Genomic DNA, 12,597 nt, shown 5'->3' on the forward strand with positions numbered 1-12,597 from the left:
CACACACACACACAAACTACTTTGAAATTTTATTTTATGCCAATTACAATCACTAAGATCAAAAGGACAAATCACAGCAAATGTTAGCATGAATATGCAGAAAGACTACACTTACTCAATGTATGGAAATGCAGAGTAGTCTATTAATGTTTTGAAGTATTGTCAGTCACATATTTTCTAAGGCTTTGCAGAAATTAATATGGAATATTTATACCTAAATGAACTATACCGTTTAGGGGTTAGAGAGATGGCCCAATGACTGAGAGCACTTGTTCTTTAAAGGACACGAGTTCAATTCCTAGCATCAACATGGATGTTCACAACTACCCATAACCCAGTTCTAGAGGATCTAACACCTTCTGCAGTCACTAAGCACATGTGGAAACCATGCATTCACATGGTACACAGACATCTATGCAAGGAAACTACTCATAGTATAAATGTTTAAAAAAAAACATACAAATGAGACTCATCAAAGAAACATCACATTAAAAAACACTATAGTTTAATAAGTTCTAACAAATATCCATAAAATGTTCTCTACCCTCAAAATTTTGAACTGTACATCCCTCCCAAAAGCTTTTCGTACTTCTCTGTACTTTCTTGCCTGTCTTTTTACCAACTCCAGTAGGATGCTCTTTCTGTCAATATAAATTTATTTGCATTTTATAGTTTTAAAAAGGATTAAATCATGCCATAGCTAGCTTTTCTCACTGTCCAAAATATTTTTGAGATTCATCTGCATTGTTACATATATCATCATTTCATTATTGCTGAATATTATCTCGTATATTAGTATATCTCGTAGATATACTACAATTTCCATTGCTGAACAGCATTCCATGTACAATTTCCATTTTTTTGCGTGTAGGTTACATTTTTATCAATGTCAATATTTTTTAATTAAAGTGGAGCTTCTATAAAATGGTTAATGTTTCATATATATATATATATATCGTTTAATGGCACTTAAGTTTTTCCACAAATTGTCCAAGCACCATCTGGAGTGTGGCATTTAAAATAATTTGCATTTGAAAGTTTTACCTAACTACTTTAAAAACAAACAAACAGTTAAATAGCCAAATGATTCTAGTTTATTTTACAATATATTTTGTGGCTAACTTACTTCTAACAGACTCAAATTTTTCATTCACTGTTAGGCATCTTGGATCTTAAAACAACCTGTGAATATATAGAGCAAGTTTGACCTCCAACAGCCACTAGCAGTGTGATGAGGATAAAATTTGCACATTTGAGATGAGCCTGAGATTAATTTTTGTCCAGTGGTCGTTAAAAACAAACACAGCAGATATTATATAACTTTGAATGCTGATAGCCGGCAGTAGGAAGGCATCCCATCTGCAGTTTGATATAACCCTTTACCAACTGTCTTCTTCATAATTTCCACTCAGTAAAATCAATGAAAAAGCTTGTTTCCATTCTTTCTCTTGTTTCAATTTAGGGAATGAGACTAATCAGTCTCATTTATCCTTCATTTTAATGCTGTCTTCTTTGGTCTTCTGTATTGACTTTTTTCAGAATGAGTCACTCAGTTCTCAGACAGCTTCTTCAAGTTTGCAAGTTTGAAAACATAAGAACTCAGTCATGATTGGCTTGAAATTTATGCAAATATCATTGATTAAAGGCCTCATGTGCCTACTGTCTAAAATTGTAAGAGAAATTGCCATGTAGTATCATGACAGAGGTTTCAGTAACTGTTCTAAGTAAGAAATGTTTAGACAAAAGCTCCTACTTCTGCTTATAATTTGCATTTTTCTGGTTTGCTTTTTAAGATTTCTTTTATGTTGTTTGGTGAAGTGGTTTCTAAGATTAACAGTTTGTTGTGGAAATAGAATAGCATCACAGTGAACGGGGTGCATTCACATAGGCCAAGGCCTGGAGTCAGTTCTAATGTCAAAAGGCAAAATGAAACAATGTGATTGATTAGACCACGAAGATTATGCCAGTCTTCAGTCAGATGTTTGGTTATCTTTATGAATCTTTTTGTTTGACTTTGGTTTATATTTTTAGATCCAGGCATTTACTATATAACCCAGGATGGCATTGAATGCACCATCGTCCTGTCTCTTCTTTCCAAGTGCTAAGGTTGTAGGCAAATACCGCTCGCCGGGCTGGCAGAAGTATTATTTATGTAAGGCTGTAGTAGACTCTGTGCAAGGCTGTGGCTCTGGTAGTCTTTTGTGATAGTTACTTTCACATATAAGAAACTTTCCTTTATAGTCACCCAACTTTATTTATTTATGGTTTTCTTAGGCTTTGTGTTTTTATTCTGTAACTCCAGATGATATAATTTGGGGGTTATATTTTATTTGTGAGCTATCACAAGTAAAATTTCTATAAAAGTTTGTGTGCATGTTTATGTATGAGCACCTCTCATTGGTCTAGAGTAGTACTTGGACTAGAACCCTGAGTCATATGGTTTATGTATGATGAACATTATCATAAAATGCCAAGATGTTTTCCAAAGTAGCTAAGCCATTTTGCATTCTCACCAGCAATGTGCAGAAATGTCAGTACTACCATATCCTTGTTAACGCTCAGTATAGCATTTTTTCTTTTAGGCATTCAAATGGGTGTGTAGCATCCATTTAGTTTGCATTTCCTATTAACTAATGAGATGAGGAATCTTTTCATGTGACTCATTTATTTTACATATGCTTTTAATAGTGAAAGGTTTAAAAATCTTAGCCGTTTTAAAATTTGGGTTCTTATTTATTTATATTTATTTATTTATTTATTTGAGAGTCCTCTACATATCTTAAGATACAAAGTCCTTTATTTGAACTGATATGTAAAGACTTTTCTCCCTGTCTGTGGCTTGTATTTTACTTCCTCTTATAAAGTAAGTTGTTCTTGTCTTTAAGAGAACAGAAGTATCTTAGGATTTTTATTGCTGTGGAGAGACACCATGTCCAAAGCAACTCTTTAAAAAAACAACAATTGTTTCGTTGGCGCTGGCTTAATTGTTTCAGAGGTTCAGTACATAAACATCATGGCCGGAAGCATGGCAGCTTACAGGCAGACAATGGTGCTGGAGAAGGAGCTGAGAGTTCTACATCTTGATCCAAAGGCAACCAGGAGACTTCAGAGTCTACCTACACAGTAACACACTTCCTCCAAGGAGGCCAAACCTCCTCCAGTAAGGCCACACCTCCTAATAATGCCAGTCCCTATGGCCAACATGAAGCCAATGAATCTTTGGGGACCAAATCTATCCAATCACCACAAGAAGTTTTAATTTTTCTATTTAGATTCAACTGAAGCATTTTTTTCCTTTTATGTGTCCATGCTTTTGAATCAGACTTAGAATTGTCTCCTAACACATGGTCACTGTGCTTTCCTGTGTTCCTCTGGTAGAATTGACTCAGAGCTTACATTTCGGTCTATGACCCATTTCAGTTGTCCTGTAGATAGACCTATGCATTGAAATTTGAGCTAAGTGGATATCTAGAAGTTCTAGCACCATTCTTATAGCACTACCCTTTTCTACCAAATTACCTTGGTGCCTGTGTGGAAAAGGAGTTGTTTATAAAACATAGGTCCATATCTGAATTCCACCTTTTCCTTTGCTCTGTCTTTATGCTGACACTATGTATTTGCTTTAGCATCATGACGAATGTGGATAGTCAAAGGAGCCTTGGCTGTTTTTCTCAGAGCTTTTGCAATTGTTCTAGGTCCCATGCATTTCTGCATGCGCTTGCTAGTTTCTTCAGATATTTTGGTTGGAATTACGTTGAATCCATAGATCTTTTAAAGAGAATTATCATAAAAACACTTAGTTTTGGAGATAATTGTCATAAAAACCCTGATTTTTCTAATACATGAAAGTTATTTCTTTCCATTTACTTAGATCCTAAGTTTCCTTTGGGGGGATATGACGGGTGGGGGAGTCAAGACAGAATTTCTTTGTATATAGCCTTGACTGTTCTAGAACTCTCTATAGACTAGGCTGCCCTTGAACAGATCCTTAATTTCTTAATAATATTTTACTACCTTTGATGTACAGATCATTTGTGTGTTTTTTCAGAATATTTCATGTATTTTATGCTTTCATAAATGATGTATTTAAACTTGCAAGTTCTGATCATTTATTGTTAGTATATAGAAATGTAATTGTTTGCGTATGTCTTATATCCTGCAATCCTGCTAATTCACTTATTAATTGACTTTGATAGAATTCATAAATTCTCACGACTTATTTTTCTGAATAAAGGGAGTTCTACATCTCCCTTTCCATTAAGGATAACTTCTATTTCTTTTTTTCTTTCTTTTTTTTTTTTTTTTTTGTCATTTTAAAATCTCTGAAGTTCATGAGGTAAAAGACAATTTCAGCTGCCCTTGACATATGAAGAATGGTAAATAAATAAATAGATAAATAAATAAATAAATCATGGGGAGGGGGATAATTAGTACAGATGAAGAAGTTATCATTAAAATAATTGTTTTTAAACAAACAAACAAAGCATAACCAGTGTGATTCACCCTGTACTCATGCCAGTGGATGCAGACAACAGCTAAACCATTTCAAATGCTCAAAATGCTTTGAATGTGATAAGATTTAGAGCAGAATGACCTTAACATAATACAGAATAGATAAAAACCTCTGTAGATAAAAACCTACTGATAACTTCTTTCTTCCTTTCTTTCTTCCTTTCTTTCTTTCTTTCTTTCTTTCTTTCTTTCTCTCTCTCTCTCTCTCTCTCTCTCTCTCTCTCTTTCTCTCCCTTCCTTCCTTCCTTCCTTCCTTCCTTCCTTCCTTCTCCTCCTCCTCCTCCTCCTCCTCCTCCTCCTCCTCCTCTTCCTCCTCCTCCTCCTTCTTCTTCTTCTTCTTCTTCTTCTTCTTCTTCTTCTTCTTCTTCTTCTCTCTCTCTCTCTCTCTCTCTCTCTCTCTCTCTCTCTCTCTCTCTCTCTCTCTCTCTGTGTCTCTCTCTCTTTCTTTCCTTATTTATTTCTTTCTTTGACATGTTCTCACTATGTAGTCCTGACTAGCTAGCCTCAAACTCACAGAGCTATGCCTGCTTCTGCATCTCAAACACTGGTATTAAGGGCATGTGCCATTATGCTTGATTTTTTTATTTTTATACTGGCTTCATGTAGCCCAGGCTGGCCTTGAGCAACTGGTTTTATTGTCTGCGCCTTTTTGAGTGCTAAGATTACAGGCATGTGCCACCAGGCCTAGCTTCTATTTTCATTTATTTATTTTGATGTAGGGGATTAAACCAAGGGCTTTGTACATGCTCAACACAGGATATATCACTGAGCTACACCCTCAGCTCTAAGTGTACGATAGATAAATAATCATCTTTTTTTTTTAGGATAAAGCACCAATTGTTAGCAGTGAAAAGAGGAAAAAAAGGTATAGCTCACCTACAAAGCAGACTTCCTGGTCAATGTAGTCAACTGGTTGGGCAGGACTGACCTGTTGTGATACTATGTACATTCAACAAAGGGACAAGCTACCTCAGCTGGGAACCATTAAAGCACAGCTACAGTTCATAAAGCAATCACTCTAAGTAAATAGTTCTGTTCTAGAACAGATCGTTGCAAATATAAAAGGATGTTAAACACAAGATATGTACCCCAGAATGTGCCATCTGTTGTAGAGGATTTCCTAAACCAACTAGTCACTGTCATGCCTGCCCTTCTGTTTTCCTTTCATTTTGCCACAAATATTCATTAAGTATCAATTTTACATTTGCCATAACATTAGCACTGGGGATATTAAGAAGGCCGATAATCCACTTGTGACATCATTAACATTTTGTGAAAGAACATACTCATCTATTGTTAAGTGCTCAGGGCTAGATTACTCTCTTCTTGTTCCTTAAATGCTGTGTTCTGCTCCATCAGCTCTATTGCTCACAATTCTACCTGTCTTTCATATACCTTTATAAATATAAGAGGACCAGTGTGGCCAAAAGAGCGACTTTAGAGGTGGAGAATGACGATGGATAAGTGCAGGATCCTATCTAATAAAGCTAATGGCAGAGCTTAGTAGGGAACTCAGGGCTCCTGAATGCTTTCCCATCTCTTTCATGCTTATATGCCCTCCTGACCATCATGGAAGAAGGACTTCTTGAACACATATGATTCAGAATGAAATCTCACAAATTCATTATTGTCTTCTTGTGTGTTTACAGTTATTTGTACATGGGTATTATTTGTCTTTATCTTTTCTATAGATTTTCTATGAACCTTTTCACCTGTCCTAGTAAAAGCAAACTCTGACTTGGAGAATTAGAGGTAATACTGTTGAGGCACTCCTGATATACACATATTACACTATATTACTAGACTTTAAAAAAAAAATCCCAGGGGTTAGGGTTAAACTTAATCTACAAATCTACTTTCATAACCTGAAGTGTGCCTCTTGACACTACTCCTGTGGCCATCAAATGTGTCTTTGTTGAGTGAACTCTAGGCCAGCCTTGGTTACAGAGTGAGACCTTGTCTCAAAAATTTGAAAAAGGAAAGAAGGAAGGAAGGAAGGGCTCATAAAAATTAAGAATACTTCCATGTACCAAAAGATGCCATGGAGAAAAGACAGATCTACAAAATGTAATTAATATTTACAAATCATGTATTTGATAAGAAAAAGGGCAAAGGTCAGGTAGATATCTTTAAATAAATCCATAAATGTCCAATGTAATTATAGTAGTATTCACAATATCCAGAAGGTGGAAAAAATTCGTGTCCACAAACAGAAAGGTGAACATACAAATGTGGTATACAAATACATACATATACACACACACAAATGGAATTAATTCAGTTATAAAAAGAAATGATACTACAATATAAACAAACTTTAAGGACACTATATTAATGAAAGATAACTATGAGAGGATAAATACCATATATTTCTGTTTACATAGGTAAGCAAGAAACCACACAGACAGAATATAGAGCAGAGATTTCTGTAGGGGAGAAGAGCTGTTACTGGACTGGCTAGAAATGCTAGTTCCGTAGTGAATCAAGTGAGCTAAGTAGATAACCTGCCCTCTTCCTGATGTTAACAGAAAACAGCTGTATTAACGGTCCTCATTTGCAGCAAAGACAAGTTTCTTTAATGTGAACTGAGGTATAAGGATAAATATTTAGAATGCCATAAAGAATTCTGTTGGTTTAGTAAAGTAGTTTAGATGGTTTTCCTTTAAGATCAATGAACTCACTAGCCAAGAGAAGTTGGGTAAGCTTCCTGCACCAGACATGATTTCCCTATTGCTTAGTAGGCCTTAAGTTTAATTAGAGAGGAGTTGTTATTGTCAAGGGATGTGTGCCACTATTGAACTATTTTGGATATTTGGTCATGCTAGTCATAGTTATGGTTCATAGGTGTCATAGCTGGTACCATTACTGATTGCTTCCTTTCCTTGACAACTTCTGGTTCTATAAAAAGTAGTCCTGAGGGAGGAGGCTTTCAGGTAAGATCAAGCTTCGATTCTTACAGTCCTTTGTCTGAAGTATACAGTATCTTTAGCAATAGGATCTTACATTCAATCTCTGGGAGGTGGCCAATGACAACATCAATAATCTATATTGTTTTAATAGTCTCTTGTATTTCCCTGACAATATAACTGTTCAAAAACACAAATAACAACTGATAGTGGGTTGTCTATACACAACAGATACATAGACAACACAATTACCATACCTATAGCTCAAGGAACATAGAGGATGATAGGGTGGAAAGGGAACAGAGGACCAGGAAGTCTGCTGTGAAATTCTGCCCTTTACAACAACAGGGAAGCTACCTGCATGACACCCCAACAATATGGCTGCCTAACCAGCACCTCAACAATGACAACACCAATAGCCATGCTATTGAGGAAAGTGGAATTCTCACAGGAAGAACCAATGTCTGCTGAGAGAGGGAGAATTAGTCTTCCTCAGCAATGAGCCTTCTAGTGGTTATCTAGTACAAAGTGGACAGCCCTGAAATCATGTACACAATCAGCAATACTAAATGGACACAGCAGGTTGTATTTATGTAACTGTGAACTTAAACATATATATAACTAGAACAATTAGGACTGACAGATGGCTTAGCAGTTAAAAGCACTGGCTGATCTTCCAAAGGACCCAGGCTCAATTCCCAGAACCCATAAGACAGCTGCCAGCTGCCTGTAACTTCAGTTCTAGGGGATCCTATACCCTCACAGATACATTAAAGCATGTAAAAAATAAGATGAAAATAAATTAAAAATAACAATTAAAGAAAGATGTAGCCAAGAATTTGAAAATCTGTCTTCTATCTATCTACCTACCTACCTATCATCCATCTACATCTATCTATCTATCTATCTATCTATCCATCTATCTATCTATCCATCCAACCTTCTACCCACACACCCACCTATCTATCTACCTATCAGAAGTTATCAGTAGGTTTGTATGTGTGGCAGAAACTCATTACGTGTAAGATCATGGACAACACGTCATTCAGCATGAGGTGTTATGAAGCTTACAAATAGTCACAAGGTCAGTTTATAAAAGGTAGGGCTAGGTTGTTCATCCTGCTTATTGGTTTATTCTGTATACCTTAAAAGTTCCTTATTTAATTGGAATACATTCATTTATTTTTTTAAAAAAGAAAGACAGTTTTCCTTTTTTTCTTTTTAAAAAAAAAAATGAAACTTTACCTGAATCTTTTATTTAAGGATGAACGTGAAGCCAGAGAAAATGTGAAGAGAGAGCAAGATGAGGCCTATCGCCTTTCCCTCGAAGCCGACAGGGCAAAGGTAGGTTTGGTCAAGTAACTGAATTCTAAATGGTTTTTGGTTTTCTGAAAGTCTCCACCCCTCCACTCCCCCCAATGTCTCTATTCTGGGTTGGCCTTTAATTTGCTATATAGCCAAGAATGAATGTACTTCTAATCTTCCTACTGCTGCCTCCAGAGTGCTAGGATATAGTGTCACCATGCTTAGTTCGTGTTTTGTGGTGTTGGTTTTATTTCCATTCTTATTCCAGGGGGGAAAAAAAAAAGCATTGCTATTACCACACTGCCCATGTAGATTATGTTGAATAAACCCTTTAGATATAACTTCTTTTTTTTCTCCTCCTGTGTCCCAGTAGAAGCAACCCAGTTGAATCATATAATACAATAAAAATAATAAAGTTCCTGATAGCAGAATTCAGTACTCTATTAAACATTTATCATAAGCCTATATGAGCTTGATTCCTTTGTTTTATTATTTTTTATATAAATGTTTATTGAATATTTACTCCTTGTTCATTGTATCAACAGAGAGAAGCTCATGAGAGAGAGATGGCAGAACAGTTTCGTTTGGAGCAGATTCGCAAAGAACAAGAAGAAGAACGTGAGGTAGGGCATAATTTAAGAAAGGAATGCTATTGTACTCGGTAGTGAGGCTATTAATATTTTTACAATACAATTGTGCTTTTCCTGGGCTCATGTTGGTATTAGTGACCAAACCTATCTTCAGAAGATTTACCCCTGATCTTATTAAAAAAAACAAACAAACAAAACAAACAAACAAACAAAACTAGTGTAGAACTCTTATAAAAAAAAAACTTGGTAAAGTATTAGATTCCTAGTTTTCTCTTATTTTTGTTTTTATCCCCTATTTGTTGCCTTAAATAGGCACTTCCCATCATTCTTATTTTCTTACGCTGAGAATATACAATCTGTATTTCTATCTTTTCCCTAAACTTTACCTATCAAAAATACAGTGCTACTTGCATTGAGCCCTTAGTTTGTTCAGCTGATCATTTCCTTTTGAGTTTATGTCTATATCAATATAGAGGAAATTATACTCACTGTGTTTTTTACACTATGTACCTTGCTGTCTTAGTAGATAGTCATGCAGATATGGAATCTGCCCTGCCATGATTCACAGTCTTTAAAATACATAATTATGGTGCTAGAATAGTAAACATTGAGATAGATGCATGCTTAAGGGAGTAGGAATAAGGAAAATAAGGTGATTCTTTCAGATACGCATTTAGAATGCTTTTCTAGATATGAGGTCAATAAGTTGGTTCACTAAATAAAAAATAGAAGCTATCTGAGAAGTTATAAAAAACCTAGAGGTCTAACTGATAAAATGGATTAGTTGTCATTCTTGGTAAAAGATGCCATCCTTTCAGTTTTTCACTTATTTCACCTGTTTCTCTGGTGGTGATGGTGGTGGTGGTGGTGGTGGTGGTGGTGGTGGTGGTGGTGGTGGTGGTGGTGGTGGTGTGTGTATTGCTAGTGGCCAGAGGGTGATCTGTTTACTCTTAATGTGTTTATCCTTTTTTCTTTTTTTTTTTTTTTCCTTTCTTTGGCATATCTACTCTGCCCCACATTTAAAATTACAATAACAAGAAGAATCGTACCAATCATGCCGAGGGAAGCAAATAGTAATAAAATGTTTTACACCTAGAACAACAAATTAAATCTTGGCAAGAATATATAACATGTCTGTAAAGAAGAGCAAATCAGCAAGGTAAAAATGTGCTAAGTGGCATAGTGTAAATAAAACCAAAATGGTTTTGGTGTAAGACAGAAAAAAATCTTTCATAGCTTTGATAGTCGGACAACGTATGAAGAAGTAATATTTGAGTTAGATCTTGAATGACGTGTTGTCCATGATCTTACACGTAATGAGTTTCTGCCACACATACAAACCCTGGTTCTCTAGACAGGAAACAGCTCGTTGAACTGCATTTGTCTTAACTCTGTGGCTGCTTTGAATGTGCTTATTTAGTAAACAAGCCTCAAGTTCAAGAGTTGTCTTCACAGGAAGGAAAATGAACGTCACTAGGTCATGTGGAGAAATAGAGACAGCTGAGCTTCTCACCTAGCTCTTCATGACTATAAAGCTTAGACCTTCTCCACACTCCACTCCCGTCTAAGACCGTGTACCATGTATGTGTCTAGAGTAGTCATATATGTAGGAATTCTCTAGACTTTATGTCCACGAGATTTATCCACTATTCTTTTAAGCTATTTCAAGGAATAGTGTTTAGAGGACGAAGATGACTTATCAAGTAAAGATACATGCCACCAAGCCTGACTACCTGGATATGGTCATTAGGCCCTAAATGTTGGAAATAGAGAACTGACTACCACAAGTTGTCCTCTGACCTCCACACATGAGCCATACACACACACATGAGCCATACACATACACACACACACACATACACACAGTATTACTGATCAATTAATGTAATAAGTAAATATAGTTTTAAATTTTTTTAAGGAAATACAATTTTAAAACTTGAGAGGTTCATGCTCTTTTTGTCCTCTTTCACAGTGCTCCCCACCCCATATTTGGACTTGTTTTGTTATTCATTTGTTTGTCTTTGAGACAGTCATATTACATAGGCTGGAACAGATAGTATAAACCAGGCTGGTCTTGAACTCAGAGATCAACCTGCTTCTGCCTTTTTAAGTACTGAGATTACAAGTGTGAGCCACTGTGCCTTCTCTCTTTCCTTAATATCTTTAACCATACCATCTTGCTCAAATGTCAAGACTGTATACAGTTTAGTCTGGAGAAATGACTCAGTGGTTAAGAGCCCTGGCTACTTATTCTACCAGAGGGTCTAGGGAATCCAGCACCTCTTCTGACTTCTGTAGACACGGAGCACATACACATGTAGTGCATAGACATAAATGGAAACATAACGCACATAAAATAAAAATAATTTTAAAAGAATTTTAAGTACACAAAAATTCACTACATGTGTATTGATACTTTCTTCAAATAATTTACATAATTTATCCTGGGCTAAAATTTTATTTTTCAAGTATTTGTAAGGCATATCCGCTTATAAAAGACTGCACATATATGTAAATATCCCCAAACAAGAAACCTCTGAAATCTAAGGCACCTTGGCCCCAAGCATTTCATATCGGAAACAATGCTCCCTGAGTATTTATTCCAGCTGTTAACACGTAAAAAGATAGGAATCCAGGGAGTGGGTGCAGCTTGACATTGCAGCTAGTCATTTCTTGCACCTTTCCATTGTTATTTTCCCTCAAAATAAAAGTTTTGGCAATAGTGTTTTCTCACACATTCCTTACCAAATTGTTTCTTGTAAGTCCTATCCTTAAAAACTAGTTGTTTTTGTTTGTTTTTATTTTACCCTTACCTTGATTTTCTGTTGTTTTCATGGAATACCTACTAACATATATATAAACATACTGAGCTGGGTGTGGTGGCTCACGCCTTTAATCCCAGCACTTGGGAGGCAGAGGCAGGCGAATTTCTGAGTTCAAGGCCAGCCTGGTCTACAAAGTGAGTCCAGGACAGCCAGGATTACAGAGAAATCCTGTCTTGAAAAAATTTTAAAAAAAAACATATTTCATCACATGAGTTTATCAGTCTTGTTTTAGGTCAGTCATTAAATTAGTTGCTTACATAACTTATGTTATTATGTAACTTACTATGTTTAAATGTAGGACACAGTTCAGACCTCAAGAAGCTCTTTACCTTGTGCAAGAGATGGACAAATATAAAATAAACTGGTAAAGATAATAATGTACATTATAAAAATCATTAAAGCAGTAGAGTGCTGAGAATGTGTGGAGAAAAGAGGTGGCTTCTATAGGTAGTGAGAGAC

At 35.9% G+C, this 12,597-nt stretch overlaps 1 protein-coding gene across 1 annotated transcript in view; it reads left to right on the forward strand.

Annotated features, from left to right (window-relative positions):
- Faf1 (Fas-associated factor 1) overlaps positions 1-12,597 on the forward strand; it is a 287,334-nt gene that overhangs the window by 239,990 nt on the left and 34,747 nt on the right. Inside the window, exons 16-17 of the mRNA NM_007983.2 lie at positions 8,682-8,762; positions 9,269-9,346. Of these exons, the coding sequence (NP_032009.2) occupies positions 8,682-8,762; positions 9,269-9,346 (159 nt within the window). The remainder of the gene's footprint in view (positions 1-8,681; positions 8,763-9,268; positions 9,347-12,597) is intronic.

Source organism: Mus musculus, chromosome 4, assembly GCF_000001635.26.
Source record: "Mus musculus strain C57BL/6J chromosome 4, GRCm38.p6 C57BL/6J".
Lineage (NCBI taxonomy): Eukaryota > Metazoa > Chordata > Mammalia > Rodentia > Muridae > Mus > Mus musculus.